The 26,286-nt window shown below is 40.7% G+C and overlaps 1 protein-coding gene across 1 annotated transcript in view; it reads right to left on the bottom strand.

Annotated features, from left to right (window-relative positions):
• Window positions 1–26,286, bottom strand: part of UST (uronyl 2-sulfotransferase) — a 239,223-nt gene that overhangs the window by 109,502 nt on the left and 103,435 nt on the right. Inside the window, exon 2 of the mRNA XM_018559381.1 lies at window positions 21,449–21,492. Coding sequence (XP_018414883.1) covers window positions 21,449–21,492 — 44 coding nt within the window. The remainder of the gene's footprint in view (window positions 1–21,448; window positions 21,493–26,286) is intronic.

Below are 26,286 nucleotides of genomic sequence, written 5' to 3'. Positions count from 1 at the left end.
CAAGCCCCCCCCCTGTCCCGGCAGAGAGCCGTGACAGGATCGAGAAGTGAGCGAGCGCCGGTATGTGTTCGCTCACCTCCTGATCTACTGAGCCGACCTGTGACAGTCTCATTGTCACAGGTCGGCCTGAACTATGAGGGGAGTGCAAAGCAATCACCTCATAGTTCTCCTTTAACTGGAGTTGGGTTTTAACCACTTGAAGTCTGCGGTGTTATACCCCCTCACTGTCCCGGCCATTTTTCAGTATTCAGCACTTTGATTGACGTTTATTCCGTCATGCAACGCTGTACTGGTATTATTTTTATACCTTTTTTGGGGGACAGATAGAGCTTTCTTGGTGGTATTTAATCACCACTGGGGGTTTATTTTTTACTATAATAAGGAAAAATGACAGAAAAAAACCCAAAACAGTTTTCCCTATATTAAAATTACAAAACATTACTCAATTTTTTTGGTAAAATATAAAAGACGGGGTCACGTCGGGTAAAAAGACACTAATCATGTTGAGCTTTAAAATTGCGTGCGCCTGCAAAACCTCAAAAAACTACCATGCCCAAAATTTCCCATAGACAACGCTTTAAAAGCTTTTACGGCTCATCAGTTTAGTGTAATCAGTGATTGATGGCCCCTGGAATGATTGCTATCTAGAGGCAGAGCCAGCTTTACCCGCCCCCTCCCTCGTCCGTTTCGCCAGTCAGTGCTGGAGGATCGGACAGGGGAGGGGGGAATCCCTGCAGGGAGCAGTGAGTGACAGTCACGGCTCGGCTCTAAGCAGGGACAGGATTGAGAAGTGAGCGAGCGACTGTATGTGTTCGCTCACTTCCCTATCTATTGAGCCGACCTGTGACAGTTTCATTGTCACAGGTCGGCTAGAACTATGAGGCTAAGTGATTTTCACTCTCCTCATAGTTCTCTAAGACCAGATGTGTTTTGTAATTAGGCTAATGGTTTGTCCATAGTGCCTTTTTGTGTTATACTTCTCAATATATTAACAACTCCGATTGGATAAGAGAAAGGTACTGGGGTACAATACACACAGTAGTCATAAAGCTTGAGGTGCTCAGTAAAGAGCGATGAGAAAAATTACAAAACACATTGCTCATAACCTTTCCTTGGTAAAATACAAGATAAAACATAATAAACCACATGGATATACTTATTTCTGTTTAGCGATTTCGTTCACAGATTTTATGGCAATTTGCGGTTGCTGAAAGAACTATTAACAAATCACAAATGACAACTAAGACTGATAACATGTCCTATTCCATCACTGGTTCCTCTGCATATTCTTGGTGCAACATATTGGCAGTTGATAGAAATTATACATACGGATGCCAGAGGACTGCTTTCTGCCAGCATGTTTTTTCTATTCAGTAAAACATGTTGCAAAACCGTTCAAGCCATAATACAGATATTGAAACTGTAAATGTTGTATATTGAAAAATCTTGTTACAATATTATAGAATTGTCTTTACAGAAAACTTCCTATGAAAATGACTGCACAGGATGTAAAAAGAAATAAATGTATGCCTTACCGCTTTTTACAGTTTTTTGCCATTGGTTGGTAAACCTTTATAATGTAAGATTTCAGATGTAAGTGCAAGATATTGCTGTGTTTATAATGATAGTTACAGTTAGCCCAAGCATACATACAAATAGGAAGCAATAAATAACTAGGTAGTAAAGCTGCTCCCTATCCTCCAGTAGCTAGATAGTACGGAAGCCATGTACATGTTTATGTAACAGCTGTAGGAAGTTACAATTCTCTAGATTTACAAACCTTACTGGTAAAGATAAATTTGCAATGTACTGGGAATGTAGAGGACTTCATTCCTTTTAATAGGATTACATTATCTTTTGCAGATTGTAGCCAATAACAGGTACATTTATTTCACTTTAGAGATGTTTATTGTTTCTTTCTGTAGAACTTGGTCACTGTGGTTACAGATTTAAAAACATCACCTGACATTTTAGTAGAGTACTGCCATAATGCTAACACTCATCTTAGAAACCGATATCTTTAATTCTTGGTTATGCCAAGAAACAGTTGCTCTGATGCTCTCCTTGTAGACTGCAAATACTTGTTGGGCAGGGTCTTCTTCCCACTGTTTCATGTTTTTTGTGTATGTTTTTTTTATGCATCTAGTTGTTATAGCCATTGAATGTCCTTACTTTGTACAGCTCTGTGGAATATATTGACACTATCTATAGCAATAATATTAATCTCTCCCCTGCACATATGCATCATCCCAGAGTCACCCACTTAAAGGAGAACTATGGGGTCAGTGTTTTTCCCCATAGTTCTCCTTAGGGTAAAGGGAGGACACAAACTAGCGTCCTCCCGTTACCCTAAGCTCAGTATACCGCGAGCTACAGCTCGCGGTATACTGAGACGCCGCAGCCGGAGCGGATCCCGACATCGACGTCGAGATCCGCCCAGCTGCGTGACATCTGGCTCTGCCTATCTAGAGGCAGAGCCAGCTGTAGCCGCCCCCTCCCCTGTCCGTTCCGCCAGTCAGCGCTGGCAGATCGGAGCGGGGAGAGGGGAATCCAGCCCCTCCCCCTGTCACGGCATCTTTAAGAGATTTTTTTATTTTGGATGAAGTCCCAGAACAAAGAAAACTACTCAACTTGCATGGATACAGACAAGATTCTCAAAATGTACATATGCAGCCCTCTGGGTTACTAAGATCATACCCTATCTCAAATTTGGCACTTTGTCTGGTCCTGTTCCACTGTCAGCAATAGGGCAATCCCAAGATCTGAAACTTTGCACCAGGCAGTGGTGAAGATCGGGTACTCTTTAAACTCTGCACCTTAATAAAATCCAACATCTACTGCTGGCAACTGGCAAGGAAATGCCAGAACAGTAGCTTTGTGGCTAATCTAAGAGCGGACATTGATAACTGTTTAGGGGTTTAACAAAAGACACAACAAGCTTTTCTGTATGACATTTCTCAGCATATGGTAATAAAGCAACACTAGACCCACCAATTTAATGGTCTCCCAAAACAGTTACTTTCAAGGCATGCTGACTGTCAAGATTGTTAGTGTGCTTATTTCAGCTCTCAAGCCCTCAAATGACTGGTGGCATAGCTGACCACATGTGCAGCAACACTGCAACTGCAATCCAAATAGAGGCTAAGATGGCACTTTCCTTGGCTAGAAACGATAAGAGGTTGTAATCCCGCTTTAAAGAGATTTTATGAAATCCTATTATATCTCTGCAAGTCTTTACACTTTTTTGCATACAGTAAAAAAGCACCTTTAGACAATAGATTTAAGAGAAAGGAAATTTTGAGGAAGCGACTGTACTGTAGTAATGTTAAAATAACAGGTTATTTTAAAAACATTTTACATAGATGAATGAAGATACAGAATCACAAGCTCTCCTCTCTTAACAAGAGGGGCAATCACCGTATCCAAATTAGTAAAGAAAATCAGGAGTGCCAAGGAGTCTTCCTAAAATTCCTTATTTCATGTTGACATGCTCACTGCTCTTGCTGAAGTTGCTGTTTCATACAGACATTTAGATGACAAGCACCAATTTGCTTGGCTTATTCAGAATGACTATGAAGAGCTTCCAACAGTCCACAGCATTTTTTCTGGGCAGAAAGATGCCAATCAGGTTAGAAAACATTGCCCGGTCGTTACTGCTTACCCTGAGAAAAGCTGGAGCTAGGACCTTCTGCATGCTCCTCATTCCTTAATCACATATAAAGGGACTTTTGTGAAACCTAATCATAACTGTTCAAGGCTATAGTTAATCCTAGAGACATCGTAAGGTTGTGCTTCATCCTCTGTGATGTTTCCTGATGTCAATGACCAGTGTAAGGTCTAGGGATGTCCCAATACCACTTTTTTTAAGACCAAGTACAAGGGACATGTGAAATTTTTTCTAAAACAACACACACTAATGATTTTAGGGCATTTTCTCACCCGGGCTAAATACAGGTGTCCCCAAAGCAGAGCACAATACATCCCAGCAGAGCACAATACATCCCAGAGCCACAGCATCTGCACAATAGATGCCACCGCATCTGCACAATAGATGCCACCGCATCTGCACAATAGATGCCACCGCATCTGCACAATAGATCCCGCAGCATCTGCACAATAGATCCCACAGCATCTGCACAATAGACCCCACAGCATCTGCACAATAGACCCCACCGCATCTGCACAATAGACCCCACCGCATCTGCACAATAGCTATCACAGCATCTGCACAATAGCTATCACAGCATCTGCACAATAGATCCCACAGCATCTGCACAATAGATCCCACAGCATCTGCACAATAGATCCCACAGCATCTGCACAATAGATCCCACAGCATCTGCACAATAGATCCCACAGCATCTGCACAATAGATCCCACAGCATCTACACAATAGATCCCACAACATCTGCACAATAGATCCCACAACATCTGCACAATAGATCCCACAGCAGCACATTACATACCACCAGAGCAGAAGGCTGCAATCTCAGCTGGGCGGAATGTGGATCTCTGCAGGGCTCTCAGTTGATCGGACGTGTGCTGGTGTTCGGGGCTGTACTGTGCTGTGTGCGGGGCTGTCCATGGCTGTGCCAGGAAGAAGGAGCAGGAGGTAAAGAAACTGACAGGCACTACCATGTACAGCTACTGTCAGGACCCAACAAAAGTTTAAAGGGCTGGCATCGGCCTTAAGAATCGGGGGAATTTTCAAGAGTACAAATACTCCTGAGAATGCCTGGTATCGGCCCCGATACTAGTATTGGGACATCCCTAGTAAGGACCATGATACACTACCAATGCTTTTACCAGTGAATTGAAACCTCACTTACAACATCACCACCTCAGTGGCTGAAACACGGCGTACTCATACTTGCCAGAAAGAGAGCAATGCCATACTGTTCTCACCAGCAAGGAAGTGACATTAGAAAGGCAATTAAGTGATTTTTACTGGGGTTTTTTTGCCTTCTCTAGTGATCTTGATGCAGGTGAGTGGTAACCAATGACCAGATAGCTAGTATAACACGGGCCTAAGTCACAAATAGGTTGTATACTCAGCAGACTTCGAATCTTGAATAGTAAGCAATCAAACACTTACCAAAGTGTATCTCAGACTACAGAGGGATGAATCTTAAAAATTAAAGTAGTCGCCACTACATAACTAAATCTGCTGTGAAACTAGGGCAACTCTGCAGTTTGCTGCCAGATACATAACCAATAGCAACAGAGCTATAGACAAAAATATAACCTTGAGCCCCCTTACACTGTATATTTTCTATTCCAAAGTGCAAGCGTAGCATAACAAAAGAGATCTAAAAATCTATCTAGTGTGCCGCAAGTTTAAAGATCCTCCAATGAGCCAGAAAAAGACTGTAATTTGCTTACAAATGTGCACAATCATGTGGAAAACAGACAAATAAATATTCAATCTGTTTTCATAAAAGATGAAAAATAACTTTGTTACTGCCACGCTTCCTCAGCAAAGCTGCACATGGAATACATATGTTTAAAAATAGTTTAAGATAAGTATGAAGTGTGTTGAATGGTTAGCAAATGAATTATAATTAAAAATACCACAGATTTCACAAATACTGAGCTGTGGGATTCAGGCACTTTTAGATGACATGGCTGTTGAAATGTTACTGTGTTGTGTTTTCAGAGCTTTTCAATTGGTCTGCTTTTTATCTTGTGTTCATGTACATACTGTTATTCTCTGTTCTACTGTAAAGTTTTGAGCAAAGGAGTTATCTATGTGCTGGAGTCTCATTTTCTCTTCAGTATTTACCCCAACATCAAGAGATCTTGACAAAGCTGTAGTGAGTTGATACAAGAGATTTAGGATAGATGTTCATTTAGGTTTCTCACAAATGGCCTTACAAAGCCAACCTTTTTGGAAATAACTTTTGCCCAGTAGAGCAGAGCAAGCCACAATCCTACACAGAAAAATTACTGTTGCGGAAGATAAACAAGACATTCTGATAAGTAAGGAAGCACCGATACCAAATATTTGGGCGAGTACCCGTACTCACCCAAATGTTCCCTAGGCCTATCCCGATACCGGAACTTCATGTATCAGGAAACCAGACAGCAAGATATTGCAAGCTGCCTGGTTCTCTGGCTCCATGCTCCCTCATCACCAGGGAGCATGGAGCTGGCTTCCTGGCCAATCAGGAAGCTGGGGGCGGGTAATGACTCACCGGCCAGCTTCCTGATTGGTCGAGTCATTACCTGCCCCCCGGCTTCCTCACTGGCCAGATTGCCGGCTCCATGCTCCCTCGTCACCTGGTAACGATGGAGCATGGAGATGGCTTCCCGGCTAATTAGGAAGCTGGGCATCGAGTCATTACTCGACGTTCGTCTTCCTAAATGGGACTTCGGGTATCGGTATTCAGTATCGGCGAGTACAGGAAAAAAAATATCGATACTCGTACTCGATACCGAGAAACCGGTATCAGTGCATCCCTACTAATAAGTATAACTAAGTGACTTTAGGAGAAGTTACACTGCAATTAAGTCTTTGAATATACTTACCCCCTTTAATACCTACTGTCTGCAGGTTAAAGCAAACCTTCACCTTAAAATTTCCGGCCATTGAACCCCTCCCCTTTTAACAAAAGCTGAGCACTCCTAATTTTTCTTTTTTTTTGCTTGGCCCTGCCACTCACCGCCATTCTTACCAGGGCGAGAATGATGTTTCGTTCTCATCTTGCAGCCTCCTGGGATACCAAAATCACATATCCCAGGAGGCTGCAGGAGGAGAATCCTTTCCTTTTATGTAAATAGACCTGAAACAGATCTGATGCCAGGTCTACTTACATACTGTTCGATGAATGGAGGATAATAATGCCTCATCACATATTCCAGGAGATCTATCCTCCATTTATAGAACAGCAACAGAACACCAAAGGTGGGTTTGCAGATCTGGTCTTCCCTAGGGTGGCCCTAAACAAGCAGATTCCCATAGTAGGGTATACAAGGGTAGATTTTTGCACAAACCTTTGTACAAAAAATCCCAGTTGGAACGTTCGACAATACCATCAGAGATTTGGTGATTGTCATTTGAAAATTTGTTTAATTTTTTTACCATTTGATTTTGGATTTTGAATGGAGTTTTCGAAACAATAAATCATATTCACTGTTTTTGTTCGGTCAAGAAAAAAAATTCCAAATTTTTTTGTCACTGGGGATTAAATCGATCATTGATTAGAAAGTTAAATGGACATTCTGAAATCGATTTTATTTGTTTGAAATTCTAACCATGTAAACCCTAATTTAATGAGAAGGAAAGGAAGTGAATAATTATACATCCTGAAATGATTTACATGCTATTCAGATCGACTTGATCTTCTTCCCTAATTGGCTGACAGTCATATATGGTGTGCGCCCTTTCACACAGCTAGTTTTACTCCCACTACTCCACTCCAAAAGTAAGCCATAGGTCACAGAGATATTTTAGCAAATTAGAACATTTATGGATTGAATAAATAATGACTGCTTTTATTGACTCATGTACAGCTAGCTTTAGGTTTTACGCACACAGACAGACAGACATCTCCAGCAACTAATAGTGGGATATCTGTTCATTCTCGAAACCAAGGCTAGTCTACCAGGGAATCCTGCTATCTTTGAATCACATATGCTCACTAAAAAAGGTATGGAAGACACATTTTTCTTACAATGGAAGATGTACTTTGTGTTATTGGTACAAATAGGGCAGCATAAATATATTTATCATTACAACAAGCTGCAGCATATTAAATGGTGTAACTGCAGGAATCAGGGAGGAAGTCAGTCCATGTGCGCAAAGAAGGAAAATGGCATGGCCATGCACTGTGTGGCCAGTCAGGAAAGAGGCGCCTTAGTGGCCCGGTGTGCCACTACTGCTTCACAGTACAGCAAAAATGGCACCAAATTTAAAATGAACATACGCTTGACTAACCCCACTTTCTTATTGCAACTGAATGTGTTGCAGCCAGCACAACATGTTTAACACATAAGGGAGTGGACCCGCAGCAAAATGGGTTCCCATCGGTAGGGATGAAGCCCTGACTGACCCACAGTATGTGGTCCTCCCAGTTAGTCAAGATGTTAGGGACTAAGTCCCATTCAAATCTTTGCCTTCCTGGTTGGCATATGGAAGATCACCCTAAAACTAGTCTTTCCATTGTAGGCAAATCCATAAAAAAAAACTTGAATAGAGGACTTGAAAATAAGCTACTTTTGCAGCACATTTTAGAGTGCATGTGCAGTCTGTGCAGTGGTCTTGGCAACCTTCAATGCTGGAATCCACTTTTTACTGTGTAGGTGATGTCACATCCTCTTGCAGGTAGAACCATAACACTGACACCAAAGAAAAGCTTAGGTCTCATCAATGGGCAGCCATAGGATTTCTGTGTTTTGTCAGTGGTGGACGGCTCCTATCAACCAGGGAATGAAGTGCTGGAAAATGTCTAAAATGGCGTTGGCTTCAGCGTGCAGGGAGGCTGCATGGCCTGCATTAGCTGTTATGTGCACAGTAATCTCTAGAATTTACAAGTAAGATAGAATTTCTTTAAATAGTACTAAAGCATATTATTGCATTTCTCTGCATTAAGTTAAAAAAATGCTCAGGTACCTTTCCAGATCCCCCAACTCCAAACACTTACCTATTGTCCGTGTCCATTGGCACCGCCCCCATACAATCTGTACTACTTCCCAAAGTTCTGGGCTGTGGAGGAAGGAACCCAAGGCCACTGAAGACCAAGCGCTGTGTGATTTATTGGACTCACAGAGCTCAGCTAATTTCCCTGCCGGGAGTGTGCACTCACGGGGGTCTCCTTTGCAACTTGCTAGGAGAGGAGGGCCGCGGTATATGACATACAGAAAATAAACTAAATGGTGCAGTTTTGAAAAAATAAGCCTATTAAGTAAATGTGGATCTCCTTTGGTGAATAAAAAAATCCAAGGGTGTAATATGACTTTCAGTTGTATTGTGTTCAGTTGTATTGTAGGAATATAACTTATTCTCTGATTTTCCTGCTAAGTTTACTTCCGCTTTAATACTTTCTTTGGGGAAGCTGCTTGTGATAGGAAATGCAATAGAGGAATTGAGAGGTGATGTGTCAATACAAATAATGAATACTGAGAGAAGACGTAAGGTTGCTTAGGCAGAAGGACCAGTGAGATCTAGAAGAAGTTAGGGAGGGATGGATGGGGCTTGAAGCAAACTTGGAACAGACGGTAGCTTTAATGTTTATTGTAATATTGTCTGCCTCGCATTACATACATACATACATTACATTAACCCAGTTGCATAATCAATATGTGTTACTTGTATTTTAATGCATGCGTTATTCAGCATTTTTTAGGCATTTATGTCTCTGTGTACAATGTTATTTTTATTGCAATTGTTTTGTTACTCTTTCCCTGTGTGTTACCTTATGATTTCTCCGATAATTTTATTATTTAATTCATATTCATATCATTTTATGTGCATATTATCAATACTAATTTCCTTACACCCTGATATAACAGAGGCATATTTATTTTATTTTACTGCATGTTATATCTTAAAGGAGAACTATGGGGTCAGTGTTTTTCCCCATAGTTCTCCTTAGGGTAACGGGAGGACACAAACTAGCGTCCTCCCGTTACCCTAAGCTCAGTATACCGCGAGCTATAGCTCGCGGTATACTGAGACGCCGCACCTGGAGCGGATCCCGACGTAGATGACTGGATCCGCCCAGCTGCGTGAGTGACAGCTGGCTCTGCCTACCTAGAGGCAGAGCCAGCTGTACCCGCCCCCTGGCAGAGCGGGGAGAGGGGAATCCAGCTCCTTCCCCTGGGAGGGGCTGTGACAGGACCGAGAGGTGAGGGAACCCGGTATGTTTTCCCTCACCTCCCGATCTACTGAGCCGATCTGTGACAGTCTCATTGTCACAGGTCGGCTTAGAACTATGAGGTGAGTGGAAATCACTCATGTCATAGTTCTCCTTTAAACTGTGGGAGTTCATGAAAGAAAAAACATCAGTAATGCATTCAGGTAGAGAGAAGAGGAAAGGCCAGCAGAAATGATATGGTGTGATTACCCCTTTCACTGCCAAGAGAGTTTTTTGCAATTAGAAAAAGAGTAAAAAATTATTAATTATATTAAAAAAAAGTGACAATGTAAAAAATAAAATAAAAAAAATGAAAACCAACCCCGATGCCCCCCCGCCATCTGCATGCAAATAAACGCACGCATGGTGTGTGTGCATTGAGTGCTGCCACCATTTCACTGTGCCATATTGTGGTAGCGAGGCAGCAGAACTCTCTAACACGCACAATGTGCATTAAAGGGCAAGTTCACTTTCCCAGGTAATATGGGAAAATGGATTTACCCGAACAAATCTGGCCCCAGTCTCTCCCAAAACCCCCCACCCCCCGGCTATACTTACCTTTCGGCAAACAGTCCTTACCCTCCGCCGGTACAGGTGTACTGTCCTTACCCCGCAGTCTTGCCCTATGCATTTTGAATTTCGCTCGCAAATTGCAAGCACTATTTGGTCAGCATGGTCTGGGGATGTGCTTCCTGATTGCCCGGGAAGCCTGCTCCATGCAAACGGAAGCACCGATACTCGGTGAGTACCGAAAGCAAAATATCGGTAGTCGTGCTCTATACCCAAAAAGCGGTATTGGTGCATCCCTAGTTTTAATTAAAACAATTTATTTTTTGTATCAGGACAAGTAGATTGTTATGAAGTACAAGTAGATTTGACCCCCGCTTTAGCCCTTGGATAAGTAGTTTTTTCAAAAATTTCCACACCCCTGTAATATATATATATATGCGTGTGTGTGTACTGAAAGCAAAGACCCTGTAAAATAAAATGGTGGCAGTTGCAAATTTTTATGTCACAGAATATTAGAGCAACTCTTTATCAAACCCAAAATTTTGGTAAACAATACATTTAAGTTAAGTGCACAAAAACAAATAAAAAATATAAAAGACGAGGTTAGGACGAGTAAATAGATACCCAACATGCTTAGGTTAAACATGGTGTGTGTATGTGAAACGGCGACCAAATACCCCAAATTATTTATAGGTGATGCTTTATAAGCCCGTTCAGGTCATCAGTTCAGAGTTATCCATAAATATTGGCCCTAGAATTATTGCTCTCACATGGGGCGATACCTGACATGTGTAACATGTGTAGCACGATCGTTGTTTTCGTACGTACCCGACACGTGTTTACGTTAATATGCTCGCGGGGGACTTTACATTTTTTATTTTTTAATAAAAAACTTTTTTACTGAACTTAATTGCTATAACATAAGGGGGCTTACAAGCCCCCTATGTGATAGCACTTTGGGGGTGACAGGTTGCCTTTAGGGTGTCCCCTTTCCACTTCAATGTGGAGTGCAGATCGTGCTCCAATAGCTTCTTCCCCGGCTTCTGCAGCTGAGGAATGAAAGCTGAGGGACCAGAAGTGATGCAATCAGCATCACTTCCTGCTCCATTATGCTGGAAGGAGTGGGTCGGTAAGGCGGGGGTGACGGGCAGAGGACGCACTACATTAGCTCCTGGAAGGGATCTGGCAGCAGATCCATCTGGCTCAGCCATCCGACTGTCAGTGTAAAGCTGACAGTCGGCTTTATACATGTGAACAGAGTTTGTTTAAAGGAGCCAATTGCCAGTGATGAATGGCATATGCCAGTGGCAGCAAAAAGGTTAAAGGGCATCTATGGTCAAAACCTAAAAATGAATAAATATTTCTAAATTGAATTTCCATCCCACTCCTAATAACCATATTGATATAGAAGCCTGTAAACCTACTTATTGAAGATGCCCATAGGATTTACTTCCTCAATGCACTGACACAATTTCACTCAGCCTTGTGAATTTGCACATCCTTGTGTCACTACTCTAACTAAGCCTGCCTTCTGAACTACAACTTAATGCAGGAAGCAATGCATGATGGGATAGGTGGACTTGAGGAATTGAGATTGCATCACATCCAGCAGGGAAAGAAATGCAAAGCACATTGGGAATCCAGGAAGTTGCTGAAAGTGATGGGAAGGAAGGAAGGCAGCACTCACTACATAAATTAAAATACAATTTTAAACTACTGTTAATATAGTATAATGTCCCAGTAAAGGTACAAGTTAGATATTCTACAATCTCCCCTCTTTGCTGGCGTGTTTGCAGCTCTATAGGTACGTTTGCCCATATTTGGTGGGATTGCCCACTCATTCAAAAATTTTGGAAAAAGTGTCCCGGGTTTCATAGTCCAAATTCCTGAGATTGTGGTCCAATGGGATCTTTGGCCATGTCTGTTTCCTCTCACCAAAAACTCATTGGAGATGTATTAAAAAAAAAAAACTGTAATCCCCCACATGTTGAATGCAGCAAAGTCTCTAATATTGGAAACCATCCAACATCCCAAGTATAAAGGAATGGATTCTTAAAGTAGATACGATTCACTTTCTGGAAGAGCTTACACATCGGAAAGGTGGAAAGCTTATACAATTTTATAAAACTTGGGCCTATTGGATGGATTTCACATAGTTACATAGTATTTGAGGTTGAATAAAAGGCACACGTCCACCGAGTTCAACCTGTGTGTGTCTGTGTGTGTGTAGTGTGTGCATGTGTGTTTATGTGTTCCTGTGTTGTCTTATGTTTAAGAATACCTGTACCCCTGTATGTTACGATCTCTGAGGAAGGTATCTAATTGATTTTTGAATGATTCAATATTCTCTGCTGATACCACTGCTTGTGGCAGAGAGTTCCAAAATCTAACTACTCTGACTGAAAAGAATCCTCTACGCCCTTTGTGGCTACATTTTTTTCTCCACTAAATTTAGGTGGTGGCCTCAAGTTTTTGTTAGGGAGTTCACAGTAAAAAGTCTATTACTGATGTTGCTATCACCACAAAACATTTTGTACATTTAAATAATGTCCCCTCTTAATCTTCTCACCTCTAGTGTGAACAGGTCTAAATTTAGCAACCTTGACTCATAGCTTAGGTCCTCCAGCCCCTTAATTAGTTTAGTTGCCCTTCTCTGGACTCTCTCCAGCTCCAGGACATCCTTTCTGTGGATAGGTGACCAAAACTGAACCGCATATGATCTACAAATACTTATTTTGGATTGATTACTACTATTTTTATTACTAATTTTAGGCTTATTATTGGATATCTGTGTTTCTCTATGCACTGCAGGTAAATCATGGATGGTGGGAGGGGCTACCTGGGTTTTGTACATAGCCTCCTAAAAACAACACAGCACCCTACCTCAGTATTCCTCTCAAGAGCCCTCAGTCCTAATGCATACTGTGGGCTGGCTCTAGGGGGGAGTTTTGCATATATGAAAGTGCAGTGATAGCATGGTTGTCTGTCTAGCAGAGTGGGTATTGACTGGCAGGTTGTTTTTCTTGCACACTGCCCTAGGTAGCGCCAACATGTGATGTTGAGCCTCCATGATTGAAAGACCTGAAAAATCAGTTAATGAAAGGAGTGGGTCAGGGACAGTAAGGCAGGGGAGGAAAAGGCTAGATGATGCTGGACATTCTGCAGCCAGAAAATGAGACAGGTTGTATCTGACTTAATGCAGTTTCAGTACAGCCTGTACAACTGTGCAATACAGAAGGGAAGGCTGGAGTTAAACTTTCAGGTCACCTATCAAATCTGTGGAAAAAGAAGGCGTGTGTCACTCCTGGAGATACAAGGCTCTAATAGTTACCCTTTAAAAGGAGGTTCGTCTACCAAATTCGTAACCAGACAGTAATGCAGAAGAAAGGAGGGGTTGGACCCACCCAAGAGAGGGGGTGCTCCGAAGGGTTGACTAAGAAAGGGACAAATCGTATTGAATGATGTAGAAAGATCTTTTATTTTAAGTAGTAAAAATAATTAAATACAGCCAAGGACTTAATGCAGTGAGTTTAAAAGCAAACAGATACTAAAAGCTTGGTCATAAGTATGACCAACGGTGGATTTTAAGTTGACCGTGAAAGTTTAAACATTGAGCACAAAAATATAGACCATAAACCAGCAGTTATCGGCTGATCACTCCAGTGTTTGTTCTGCACACATCCGGAAGCACATGCAGATCACAGAGCCGCTCCCTCCTCCGCCCCCCTGCCGACTTCAGCTGTCATTTTGTGCTCAGATCCCCACTGCCTCAGGCCATACAGGCGGGGGAGAGCAGCGGAGATCTGAGGAGAAACATGGAGCGGCTTCAGGAGGGGAGGAGAAGCTCTCAGATGCTGGCAGCCAGCATTGGTGGTACTGGCGGGGACGCCCATAATTTTTAATAGCTCTCATCAGCAGCTCGTCAGCCGCTGACTACAGCTATTATTTTACGGTTGGGGGGGTGTGGGGGGGGTGTGGTCACTTCTGATATAGGTTCATGGTCGCTAAAGTAACCATGAGCTTATAGCAGAAGGAAGAAAGCAAACGACGTATGGCATACTGACGTGGCCAGCTGCAAGCGGTTGTGTTCCGCCGTATGCCATACAGTGGTGGCAGTGAAAGGGTTAAGTTATAGTTGAATTATAATTTTTTTTAGGTGAATTAGACAGTAATTATTCAGTCAATTATAGCATACAATAAAAGTGCTGTAGCATATACTGTATATATTAGTTCATATCAGTCCAAAATGCACCCAAAAGTCAAGGATATTCTTCTGTGATACTGATATCCAACACCAATAACACAGTGACCCACAAAAACTACTGGCTTCCTACGTTAAAAAGGAGAACCTTTTAAATAGCCTTAAAAGTAAAAGTAGAAAACTAAAGGAGAAGACATTAGGGAGCCTGTTTAGTAATAAGGTTCTTAATCTGGAGGTAATGGAACAGCTCTCCAGTGGGGAGACAATAGTTTTCTTGTAAGGTAAAGGTTTCACGTCAGACTCAGATTGAAACCTCCAGCCACAAAGGACAGTGAATGAGTGGTAATGACGCTATGTTTTTGTTTTTTTTAGAGAGCTGCCGTTGTTCACGTAGCGCTCTAGCTAAAAGCTTCCCGCATTTAATCACCAGACTCATAATATTTCCGCCTACAGCGCGTAAGGGCCATTTTCGCTTTATAAAAAGTCAGTGAGTTTATCTGTCTGCGTGTGGAGAGAATGTCTGCTAGTAGGGTGGGTGAGCCAGTCGATTTGTGCCGAAGCTCCAGGCTGTGTAGGGTGTGCAAGAGAGCCAGTAATTCTGCCTCCCTCTGACGTTTAACTCGCGAGCCATGTTTGATTAAAACACCCCTGATAAAGACTTTATGTGCTTCCCAGAGGAGGACCGGGTCGCATTCCTCTACATCATTGAGGTCGAAGTAGGAGTGCAATTCCTTGGCGACATCGGTCAGTATGAGCGGGTCTTGTAGGAGACTATCATTAAGACGCCATTGCCACGAAGTACGGGAGGGGCTATCCGATAGAGCAATGTGCATGAAGACCGGGGCATGGTCGGACCATGTAATAGTGCCAATGTCTGTGGTACTTATCAGCGCCAAGTGTTGGTGGGGGACAAAGAACATATCTATCCTAGAGTACATGTCATGCGGTATAGAATAAAAGGCAAAGTCTTTTACGGTTGGGTGTTGCAGACGCCAAGCGTCAACCAGCTGGGAACGATGTAGAGATCTGAGGATGCGTCTACTAGCCGTCGGGGGAAAGGGAAGACGATCCCGAAGAGACGCTATGTTTTTAATTAGCATTATTTTACATTTTCTAGGGTACCCTCTTGACTCCACAGCTCATAAATTTCTGTAATTTACAAAATAAATTAGGTTCTCTGTTAAACAATTGTCTAAAATGACTACATCAAAGGCACTATACGCGTCTCCAACACATACTATAGTAATGCCAAACAGCCTAGTCATGCAATGCCTCAAAACCAAAAAGTTGGATAAAATGTAATATTTGTTGCTCTATTTAAAAAGGAGACTAGTCCCCAAAATAGATACATGGAATGAAAATATATAATGTCTCCCTTTCTTTAATATATATTACAAACTTTAAGTGACACTAAACTCACGATGCATTCACCTTAACTATTAACAAAAATGTATCTTATTTGTGCATCACTCAGCTGTAGATCATCAAATCATCTCTGAATTTGTGCTGACACTGTCCTTTATTCTGGTCCCTGTGTGTGTTGTAAAGTAGCCACCGCCCCAAGCTCACTCCCGTGATGGACTACAATCTCAATACAAATTAGTAAACTATAGGCGACATTGTAGTCCATCATGTGAATGAGCTTGGAGCAGTGGCTACTTTACAACACACAGGGACCATGGGGAAAAAAGTAGCCACCCTCCAGAAGAAAGGACAGTGTCAGCACAAATTCAGAGATGATTTGAGGATCTACAGCCGAGTGATACACAAATAAGATATGTTTTTGTTTCTGGTTAAGGTACTTGAATGCATTTTTAAGGCTTAACTCCTGAGTTTAGTGTCACTTTCAAAATGACTTTAAAACTATATTTTATCGTAATATGGTAGGCAGTGTGGTAATATAATTTCCAATGCCTGAAGTTCTTTCTGGGGGACAAATGTACCCAAGCCAGTCAAGAGGCATACAGCCTACATGAAGCCTTGCATGACTCAACCATGCATATGAGATGCCCAAGTGATCTTAATACAGCTAGCATAGCTAGAATAAATAGCACAGCTAGCATCTCTGTTGCTACATTTAGAAGAAAACAGTAGTTTATTGATTTTATGTAATTATTTTATTCATTTATTTTCACTGACATTTTATTTAGCATACTAGTACAGATCATTCAAGCATTCACAATAACTTCTGCCCACAAAAGAGCTTTTAGGCTGATATCTATCAACCATAAATGCAGAATAGTAGGTCCAATCTAGGTGAAAGCCAATTAACCTATCTGCATGTTTTTGGTTGTCATGGGTCACATGAACACGCACAAATAGGACATGACGTTATTATTATTACAATGCAGTTATATAACTCACTGATGTTAGGACTATATATAAACCCATCCCATGCAAATTCACAAAGGATTGTAGTATTTTTTGAAAGTAACAAAGTGGTGGAGCTTTGTAACACTGTCTTATTTTAGGCAATGAGTAGGATATATCATACATTTGGCTTGATATTACTTTGTGTATGGTCACAAGACTATATTAACCTCTTGCCGTCCGCCCGTAGTAAAAAAACGGACGGACGGCACTGCAGCATCTGCGGGTTGCCGTCTCCAGACGGCAATTTTTTTCTGCTCGCGCGCGCCCCCTAGCGGGCACGCACGGGCAGAAAAGACCCGCTAAATGCACACACCCGTTACCGGGTGTTTCACATATAGGCGATCGGCGGGTCCATAGCCCGCCGATCGCCTATATGTGCTCGTTCGCGGCACCCCCCCCCCCAGGGTTGTTATCCCCCTATATAATAGCAATACCAATAAGTGCAAAAAAAATAAATATAAATAAAAAAAAATAAAAGTAACACATAAAAAAGTAAAATAAAATAAAAGTCACATATAAAAAAAGGGGAAAAACCCCCCCCAAAATGTTTAACTCCCCCACCCCCACGTTTACGCGCCTATAAACGTAAATACGCGTCCGGTGCCCCAGCGCGCAAAAATTACAATTGCGCTACACATGTTACATATCGCCGCGAACGTCGCAGTGAGAGCAATCATTTTAGGGCCATCAATCACTGATAACTCTAAACTGATGAGCGGTAACAGCTTTTAAAGCGTCGCCTAGGGCCAATTTTGGGTATTATCGTTTTTTGAGGTTTCGCGCGTGCACGCAATTTTAAGGCTTGACATGTTTAGTGTCTTTTTACCCGACGTGACCCCATCTTTTATATTTTACCAAAAAATTGGGTAATAATAAATGTTTTATCATTTAATATAGGGGAAACTGTTTTTTTTTTTAAATTTCGGTAATTTTTCCTTAATATAGTAAAAAAATAAAACCCCCAGTGGTGAATAAATACCACCAAAAGAAAGCTCTAACTGTCCCCAAAAAAGGGTATAAAATTCATTTCAGTACAGCGCTGCATGACGGAATAAATGTCAGTCAAAGTACCGCAGCGCTGAATACTGAAAAATGGCCTGGATGGGAAGGGGGTTTAACACCGCGGATGTCAACTGGTTAATGTTTTTCCTTTGAAATAAAATGTGTGGTGCTTTATTGCAAGATGTCTATTATTGGCTTGCTAAGCACAACTGATTATAACATATTACAATCAAATCCCACCATCTAAAGCTGCCTATATTCAGGAAAATAAATAAAAATAATATCTAGCTTTAGTAGGCTTACGTGGCCATGTTAAATTAACTCTCATCATTCATTTGAAACCTTTTCAATAAGATAAAATCTGTAAAGATGCAAGTATAATAGCCAGTTCATATTAGTGCATCACGGTAACGCACTGTTAAACATGCTTTTTACCGCATGTTACTGGCAACACATGTATGGCAGTGTGGTGCCATTCATTCTGAATGGTATCCCAACCCACCAACACAACACAATGCACTGCACACATGCATTGTAATGCACCACAGTGCCCAGATTTGAACAATCTGTGTGTTGCGTTATAAAAATGTTGCATTTTAGGTGCATTATTATTATTATACAGGATTTATATAGCGCCAACAGTTTGGTTGCGCTTTACAATATAAGGAAGACATTACAATCACAATACAATTCAAGACAAGATGGTAAGGAGGGCATTGTGGCCCATTCAAAATAAATGGGCTTTTTAACGTAACTTATGTAAAAAGTGCAATACCTCATGTTCAACATGTGCATGAACCAGCCCTAAATAAGATCTCAAAGTCTGAAGGAGAGCACCAAGGCAATCTAAAGCAGGAAGGTTCACAATTGGCCCTCCCCCCTCCCTTCTCTCTTGCTATTGGTTACTGAATCTGCCTATCACATTTCAGAAACAATATAGCACAGGAAAGGAAGGCGAGAGTGCACAGGCCCTAGTCTGCTCCATGTCAGTAATTGCATATTAGAGCACCTATGCTTCAAGGATTCCACAGACTTTGAGATGTGCAGTATGTGCAGGCACTTCAGCTTTATACAGCCAGAGGAACAAATACAGGCCATTAAGGCACACCGACTTTTATCTATATTCCTCAATAGTTACATAGTTTTGTGTGCACCGAAGTCCTTTACTAACCCAGATACTGCCATGTAGAGGTAATGGTAATAACATTACTGAGCTGCACATAGCTGTGCAAAGAGCAGACTTGCTGGAGGGGCCCAGCAAGTCCAGCCATTATAGACTGCCTGCAAAAAAAAAATCTACTAGTACTAGGGGCTCATCTAAAACCAAGGAGAGAGAGCGGTAGTGATTGGTCATGATTGGTCTTTGTTTCAGAACACACTTGGACAGGCAACATTTAACACTGGATTACTGCACAGATCTGCAAGATATGCACAAAGGAAAGCAAAATGTAAATATAAATATACATGGCTCTTATATATAGATTATATTTGTTTATCCTGGAGTTCATCTTTAAGATACTCATAGGAATGTCAGCATTAATCCAAACCTGGTGGGCACATATAATGCTACTTTATTATCTTTACCCCAACAATGTAACCAAAAAAAAAAATCACACCTTCGGCCATAGAACAAAAACAGATAACACATGTCACAGACTTTTCTTGCACAATGGTGATTGAATTATGTTAATGAGAACAGAGAGGAATTTATCAAAACTGGAGCAGGCACAATCTAGAGCAGTTGTTCGTAGCATACAATCAGCTTTTCTCTTTCATTTTCAAAGCTTAACGGAAAAAAAACTAAAGATAGAAGCGGCTTGGTTGGGATGGGCAGCTGCTCCAGATGCTGTCTGCTCCAGTTTTGATGAATTCCCCCCAGAGTGTTTTTACAACCGTTCATGGCCATGTTCATGGACAATCAGCAATTGCCTTGACACAATTTTATGACCCTTAGGTGATTGGATTGAGGTGATCAGTTGACTATGTGGGTATAAATGGCTGAGTATGTTCCTGGCACTCATCTGAACTAAGGTGACCATTTGGATAAGTGGTGCAATGTCTTCAAGATTTCTAAACAAATTCAGTCGCATGTGGCTAACGAATATTCGTTACCATGACCTAGATAAATAAACCCTCAGATATATAGTCCATTACTATTCATACAGCATTGGAATATTTGCCACCTCCACTGTTACATAAAGGGTTATGGAATTAAAACATTAATTATACAACAGTTATATCGGTAAACTGTCAATATTCAATAACATGCATTACTTAGGCATTCAACAAGCTCTCTCTGCAGAAAGTGTACTGATAAATGACTATGTACTACAGCATGAACCAGAATTGTAAACCCCATCAGAAGAATGGCAGGCAGCTTACAATACAGGGTGGTGAATACAAGTCATTATAAAAATACAAGTCATTCTGAATTGAGAAAGCTGGTTGGATGACCAGTGAAACATCTTCAAGAAAAATACAGCTAGTCCAGTTGCCTTGACTTATTTTTTTTTTTACAGATACAGTATAGCATGACGTGGATGAGTGAGAACCTTCACATACATAATATAATATGCATTTTAAAAAATGGCTAAGAATGTGAGAACATGACCTGTGTTAAAAGCTTATTAAAGAAAGACTCAGCATTAATTTTTTGCATTAGAACAGATTAGTGTCACATCCTATGAGATGCCACCTTAACCTGTACTTAAGAAAATGAAAGCATTATCATTTCAGTGCTTTTTGATTCTTCCGAATATTTGTATTTAGATTGGCCAGTTCTGCAGAACATTTAACAATGTAGGCATTCTGGCAATCATAATTCATGAATGGCCCTTGTCAGTGAACAAAGCTATTACTATTGTACTGTATTTGTATTGTATTGTATTGTATTGTAGATAAGAATCTTGATTGGCAGTCTGTTATCCTTCACCATCTTTGATTTCCTTTGTGAAAAAAGTAAAACTAAAATGGTTTTAAGTCATTCCTGCTTTTTAAGCTTATACCTTTTTAAACTGATTTTTTTATATACATTTACTTTATGTATAAAATGTTTATTTTACAGATAAATGTTTTAAACAGGATGCACACATGGCACAGAATTTACAAGCATTATGAGTTTGCTATGTTCCCCAAAATACAGGCGTTTTAACCAAGCAGATAAGAATTGATAGAATAAAAAGAAAAACGAAAGAAAACACTCCTTTACACATGGTCACCTGTCAGCCCCGACACCCACAGTTGTCAGAATATCCAAACAGTGACTGAAGCCGATTGGCTACAGTCACTGTTTAGCAGTACATTTTCAGCTCAGCTTCTTCGACAAAAGTGAATTTACAAATCTGCTTGTGTTGAACAGAGTGATGCTGACAGGGGCAAAATTCAAGCAGTGCATGGCCAGATTAGGGCCCTAGCCAAAATGTAAGCCACTAAAATAAGGGACACAATTTATCACAGGCAAGGTTTTGAGGTCTGCAATAGACCAGACTTCATAGATTGGTACTATTACCTTTGGGGTGGTAGGGCCATGATCATCCAAAAATGTTGAATTACCTGAAATGAAAAGAAAAAATATTTTAGTTTAGGAGTAATATGTTATACTATATGGGAATAGAGAGCTATTACAGTCATGTTGTTTGATTTTGTGATATTTTATATGTTTAAAAAACCTTAAGAACTCTGGGCAGAAGAAGACTTAACCCTTGCTGTGGAGCTACCCCCGTACTGCAAGGGTTAACTGCTCGTTTTCATCTAGGGTCTAAAATAACAAATACTCACCCAAATCTCAGACCCGACTGACTGCTAGACCACTCCACTCCAGCAATGGAATGTCCCTTTGTGTCCTCATGTCCAGAACACTGTATTGGACATGATGACTCATGGGTTCTTAGACCGCCAGAGCAAAGAGGGAGAGAGGCTGCAGGGACCAGTCTAGTAGCCAGCCGGGTCCAAGGTTCAGATGAGTATTTCTTTGTTATGTTAGAGCAAAATGAGAGCTTAACCCTAAAGTAGATTTCCACAATGAAGAACTATAATGCACTATTAAAATAATTAGGGATGCACCGATACCAAGCACCGTATTCGGTACAAGTACAGATACTTTTCGAACACCAAAGCTAGAGAAAAATGCAAAAGTTAGGAGGCCGCTGTCATTTGTAAGGAGCTCACAGAGCTCCTGGGATTTGTACATCTCTGTTTTAATGTATGATTTTGTTTTTATAAACCTATATATAGGGATGCACAGATACCATTTTTGCAAGTACAAGTACTAATACTTGTCCAAGTCCTCACAGATACAAGTACTGATACATTTTTGTTTATTGTCATGTGACAGTTTTTCTAAAACAATATCAACTAATGATTTCAGGACAGTGGTGGAGTGCCAGAGCCAGGTCCCAGCTGCAAACTCTGCAACCCTGGTAGTTCTCATGAAAATGCCAAGTATCGGCACTGGTATCTGAACTGGTATCGGTGCATTCCTAAAAATAATAAATATTTTACAGCAGGGTTCAGCAACCTAAGGTATGTGTGTCACTGTGGGAACACATAACCAATGTCAGTGGCACCCAGAAGTACAATAGTCTATGTCTACAAAATGATTTGATATTTCTCATTAAACATAACTGTAGTAAAGTTCGTTAAATACAAAAACAAATAAGTCTTGAATAACAGGGACAGGGACCTCACTGAAACCGTAGTTTACTGTTAAGCACACATTAACTATAAATAGGAACCTGTTTTGTGTGCTCCCCTGGTAATATAATAATTCACGAGATTAATTTACCATTAGCAGTAAAACTGTAAAATAAAACTACAGTATATTGCCAAATGTATTGGGACGCCCGCCTTTACATGCATATGGACTTTAATGGCATCCCAGTCTTAATCTGTAGGGTTCAATATTAAGTTGGCCCACCCTTTGCAGCTATAACAGCTTCAACTCTTTTGGGAAGGCGTCCACAAGATTTAGGAGTGTCTATGCAAATGTTTGACCATTCTTCCAGAAGCGCATTTGTGAGGTCAGGTACTGATGTTGGATGAGAAGGCCTGGCTTGCAGTCTCCGCTCCAATTCATCCTAAAGGTGTTTCAGGTTGAGGTCAGGACTCTGTGCAAGCCAGTCAAGTTCCTCTACCCCAAACTCGCTCATCCATGTCTTTATGGACCTTGCTTTGTGCACTGGTGCGCAAAGGGGCCATCCCCAAACTGTTCCCACAAAGTTGGGAGCATGAAATTATCCAAAATGTCTTGGTATGCTGATGCCTTAAGAGATCCCTTCACTGAAACTAAGGGGCCAAGCCCAACCCCTGAGAAACAACACCAAACCATAATCCCCTCTCCATTAAACAATGCAGTCAGGCAAGTACTGTTCTCCTGGCAACCACCAAACCCAGACACGTCCATCGGATTGCCAGACAGAGAAGCGTGATTCGACACTCCAGAGAACACGGCTCCACTTCTCTAGAGTCCAGTGGCGGTGTGCTTTTCACCACTGCATCCGACGCTTTGCATTGCACTTGGTGATGTAAGGCTTGGATGCAGCTGCTCGGCCATGGAAACCCATTCCTTGAAGCTCTCTACACACTGTTTTTGTGCCAATCTGAAGGTCACACGAAGTTTGAAAGTCTGTAGCTATTGACTCTGCAGACAGTTGGAGTCCTATCGCGGTACCACGCTTGAATTAACTGAGCTCCTGAGAGCTACCCATCCTTTCACAGATGTTTGTAGAAGCAGTCTGCATGCCTAGGTGCTTGATTTTATACACCTGTGGTCATGGAGGTGATTGGAACACCTGAATCCAATGGTTTGGAGGGGTGTCTCAATACCTTTGGCAATATAGTGTATATGGCTACAGCACACTGTTGCTCACTGGTACGCCAGTTGTCTGCCTGTAAATTGTCACTTAATGTAGAAAAATTTGCCAGCCCCCAGTTCTACAGCATTTAATTTTTCTCTTATTTGATTTTGATCAGGAATTTTCAAATGGAAAATAGATTACTGTTGGCTTTACATGATTAAATTTGGGTTTAGGAAAAGCTAAACCTATGGGAGGCAGCAGTAGGAGTAGATAGAAACAGGTAGGTAGGTAGGAACGTATGAGAGGCAGTAGTAGGCTTAGTTTTAGTAAAACTGTCCACTTTTGGAAAACCTCAATCTAAACTTCTCCGTGGTATATCAACTACCTCCCCAATGATAAACCCCCTAAGGTTTTTAGTGTTGAAGTATTCAGTCCTCCCAAACCTCTTCACAGAATGTTTTCTGAAAACCTCACCATAAGAGCACATTTAAATATTAAATTAATGAATGTTAACATTGTTCATTTGCTTTATTAAAAGGACAGCAAATTATTTTATACATTGCATTAATACAAATCAATGTAATAATTAGTTGCTAGAAAAACAAAACAAAAAAAAACAAATTAATCTGACAATCATCAAACATAAATGTTCAGACCTATCAATAGTAAAATAATAGGAGAGAGGGAAGGAGCCTTCAAAGTGATCAAAAAAGGTAGGAGTATGAAATCCCTTTTAAAAAGAGTGCAATGTGATAGACATACCATAAACTCAATCATCCAATTTATACCAACAGATTATACAGAGGTCTGAAACTTAAAATGCAACATGTCCGATTGTAAATGTATATGAATAATCCACAGACATAGAGAAGGGGGATTTTTCTTCCAATAAATAGGTCCCATAAGGATCTATGAACTTTTGTCTAAGGGAACTCTTCAGTCACGTAACAGAATGCTGTGACTATTGAATACAATAAATGTTTCCTAGTGAAAAAAGAGAAGGCAGTTGTATTTGTTCCAAAATCCTCACAGTATAGCGAGAGAAAAGAGGGGTCCTGCATGGAATAGTGTGGATAGTAGACCACCAATGCTGCCTAGCGAAGGAGGCACACAGCCGTCAATGACAAGCAGAGAATACAATTTTCTCTAGAAAAGGAGGGTATTGCACACTTTACTGATCTTCAGCAGGAGTCAAAGACTGTCTCATACAGAGATTCCCTTATGAATAGAGCATTTGACTGTTTAATAAGTCCAGATTCAAGAGTAGGAACCAGCCAAAATACAATGTCTTAATTTATATCTCAGGGACCATCTACAAACAGGGACCAAACAATAGTTCCTTGTCCTGCTCCCCCCATACAGCATAGAATCATTCAATATAAATCATTCAATATAAATGTAATATTCAGTTAGAATTTCCAGATCCAGGATTAGAGATTTGACAATAAAATTGCAACTTACTTTTCTCAAAATGTACAATCCATTCTGCACATTTTAAATAGTGTTATAGATTGAAGGGATATTTCCTGAACTTGCATCTCTCTAACATTTATGAGGAAGGTTGTCTACTATAAGTAGTCCTGCCACATTTTTGTAATATTTCCATGTTTTCCTGAGTTTCTTTGGGTTCCTGGTGTGCAATCCATCTGTATGAACACATCATCTGATTTGTTGATGTATTGTGATAATTAGGCAATTTAAAAGCTGTTCATCACGTCACCCACACAGAATTCACTATTTTGGGCTCTCAAAGGGTACTTAAAAAAACTAAAGCAAAATATTTATAAAATAGCAGTAGGTAATCACTGTGGTCTCATCTACGTAAGAAGCCTGAAGTTAAAAAAAATATTTGGCACTGAAAAAAACAGCATATCTTTAAAAGCGATCATTCACATTATGTAAAATATAGGCGTACAAAGCTACAGTATGTGAGAATATCTTATACATGCATCCTGGTAAGCAGAAATGTCTAAAAATTGGGTAATTCAACAAGGAAGAAATCAAATATTATAATTTAATTATATCTAGCTGGATGTACTGTACACATTTTATAATGTCTGAGCAGTGATATGTGTGTTTCCAAATATACGTAGGGCAAGTGTGTTCTTCTAAAATAATCCATTAATTATACGACACGGTGAACATTATTATATTATTGGTCTGTTTCCTTTTGTGGCACTAGGAGATCAAAGCTTTTAGAGTTTTGCCACAGAGTTTGGAGTAGGCAACCTCAGCTCTCCAGATGGTGAAACTACAAAATCACATCATGCCTTATGCCTGTAAGAGTCTTGCAAAGCCACATGGGACTTGTAATTCCACAACAGCTGGAAAGAAGTTGCCTACCCCTGGCATAGAGCGATGGTGTACTCTAAGGTCCCACTTTTTTTATTTTGTAAAATCCATACTGCTCTATTATTCGGTTCTTTCTGTAACTATTGCAGCACTCAATTAATTAAAACAAATGCCTTACATTTATTGGTTTTACATGCAATATTATATGTAAAGCACTGCAGAATATGTCAGGGTTGAGACTATAGTGTGGACATTCCAA

This window comes from Nanorana parkeri, unplaced genomic scaffold (assembly GCF_000935625.1).
Source record: "Nanorana parkeri isolate BGI_ZX_2015 unplaced genomic scaffold, ASM93562v1 scaffold391, whole genome shotgun sequence".
Taxonomy (NCBI): domain Eukaryota; kingdom Metazoa; phylum Chordata; class Amphibia; order Anura; family Dicroglossidae; genus Nanorana; species Nanorana parkeri.
This window is presented reverse-complemented; position numbering and strand designations above follow the sequence as displayed.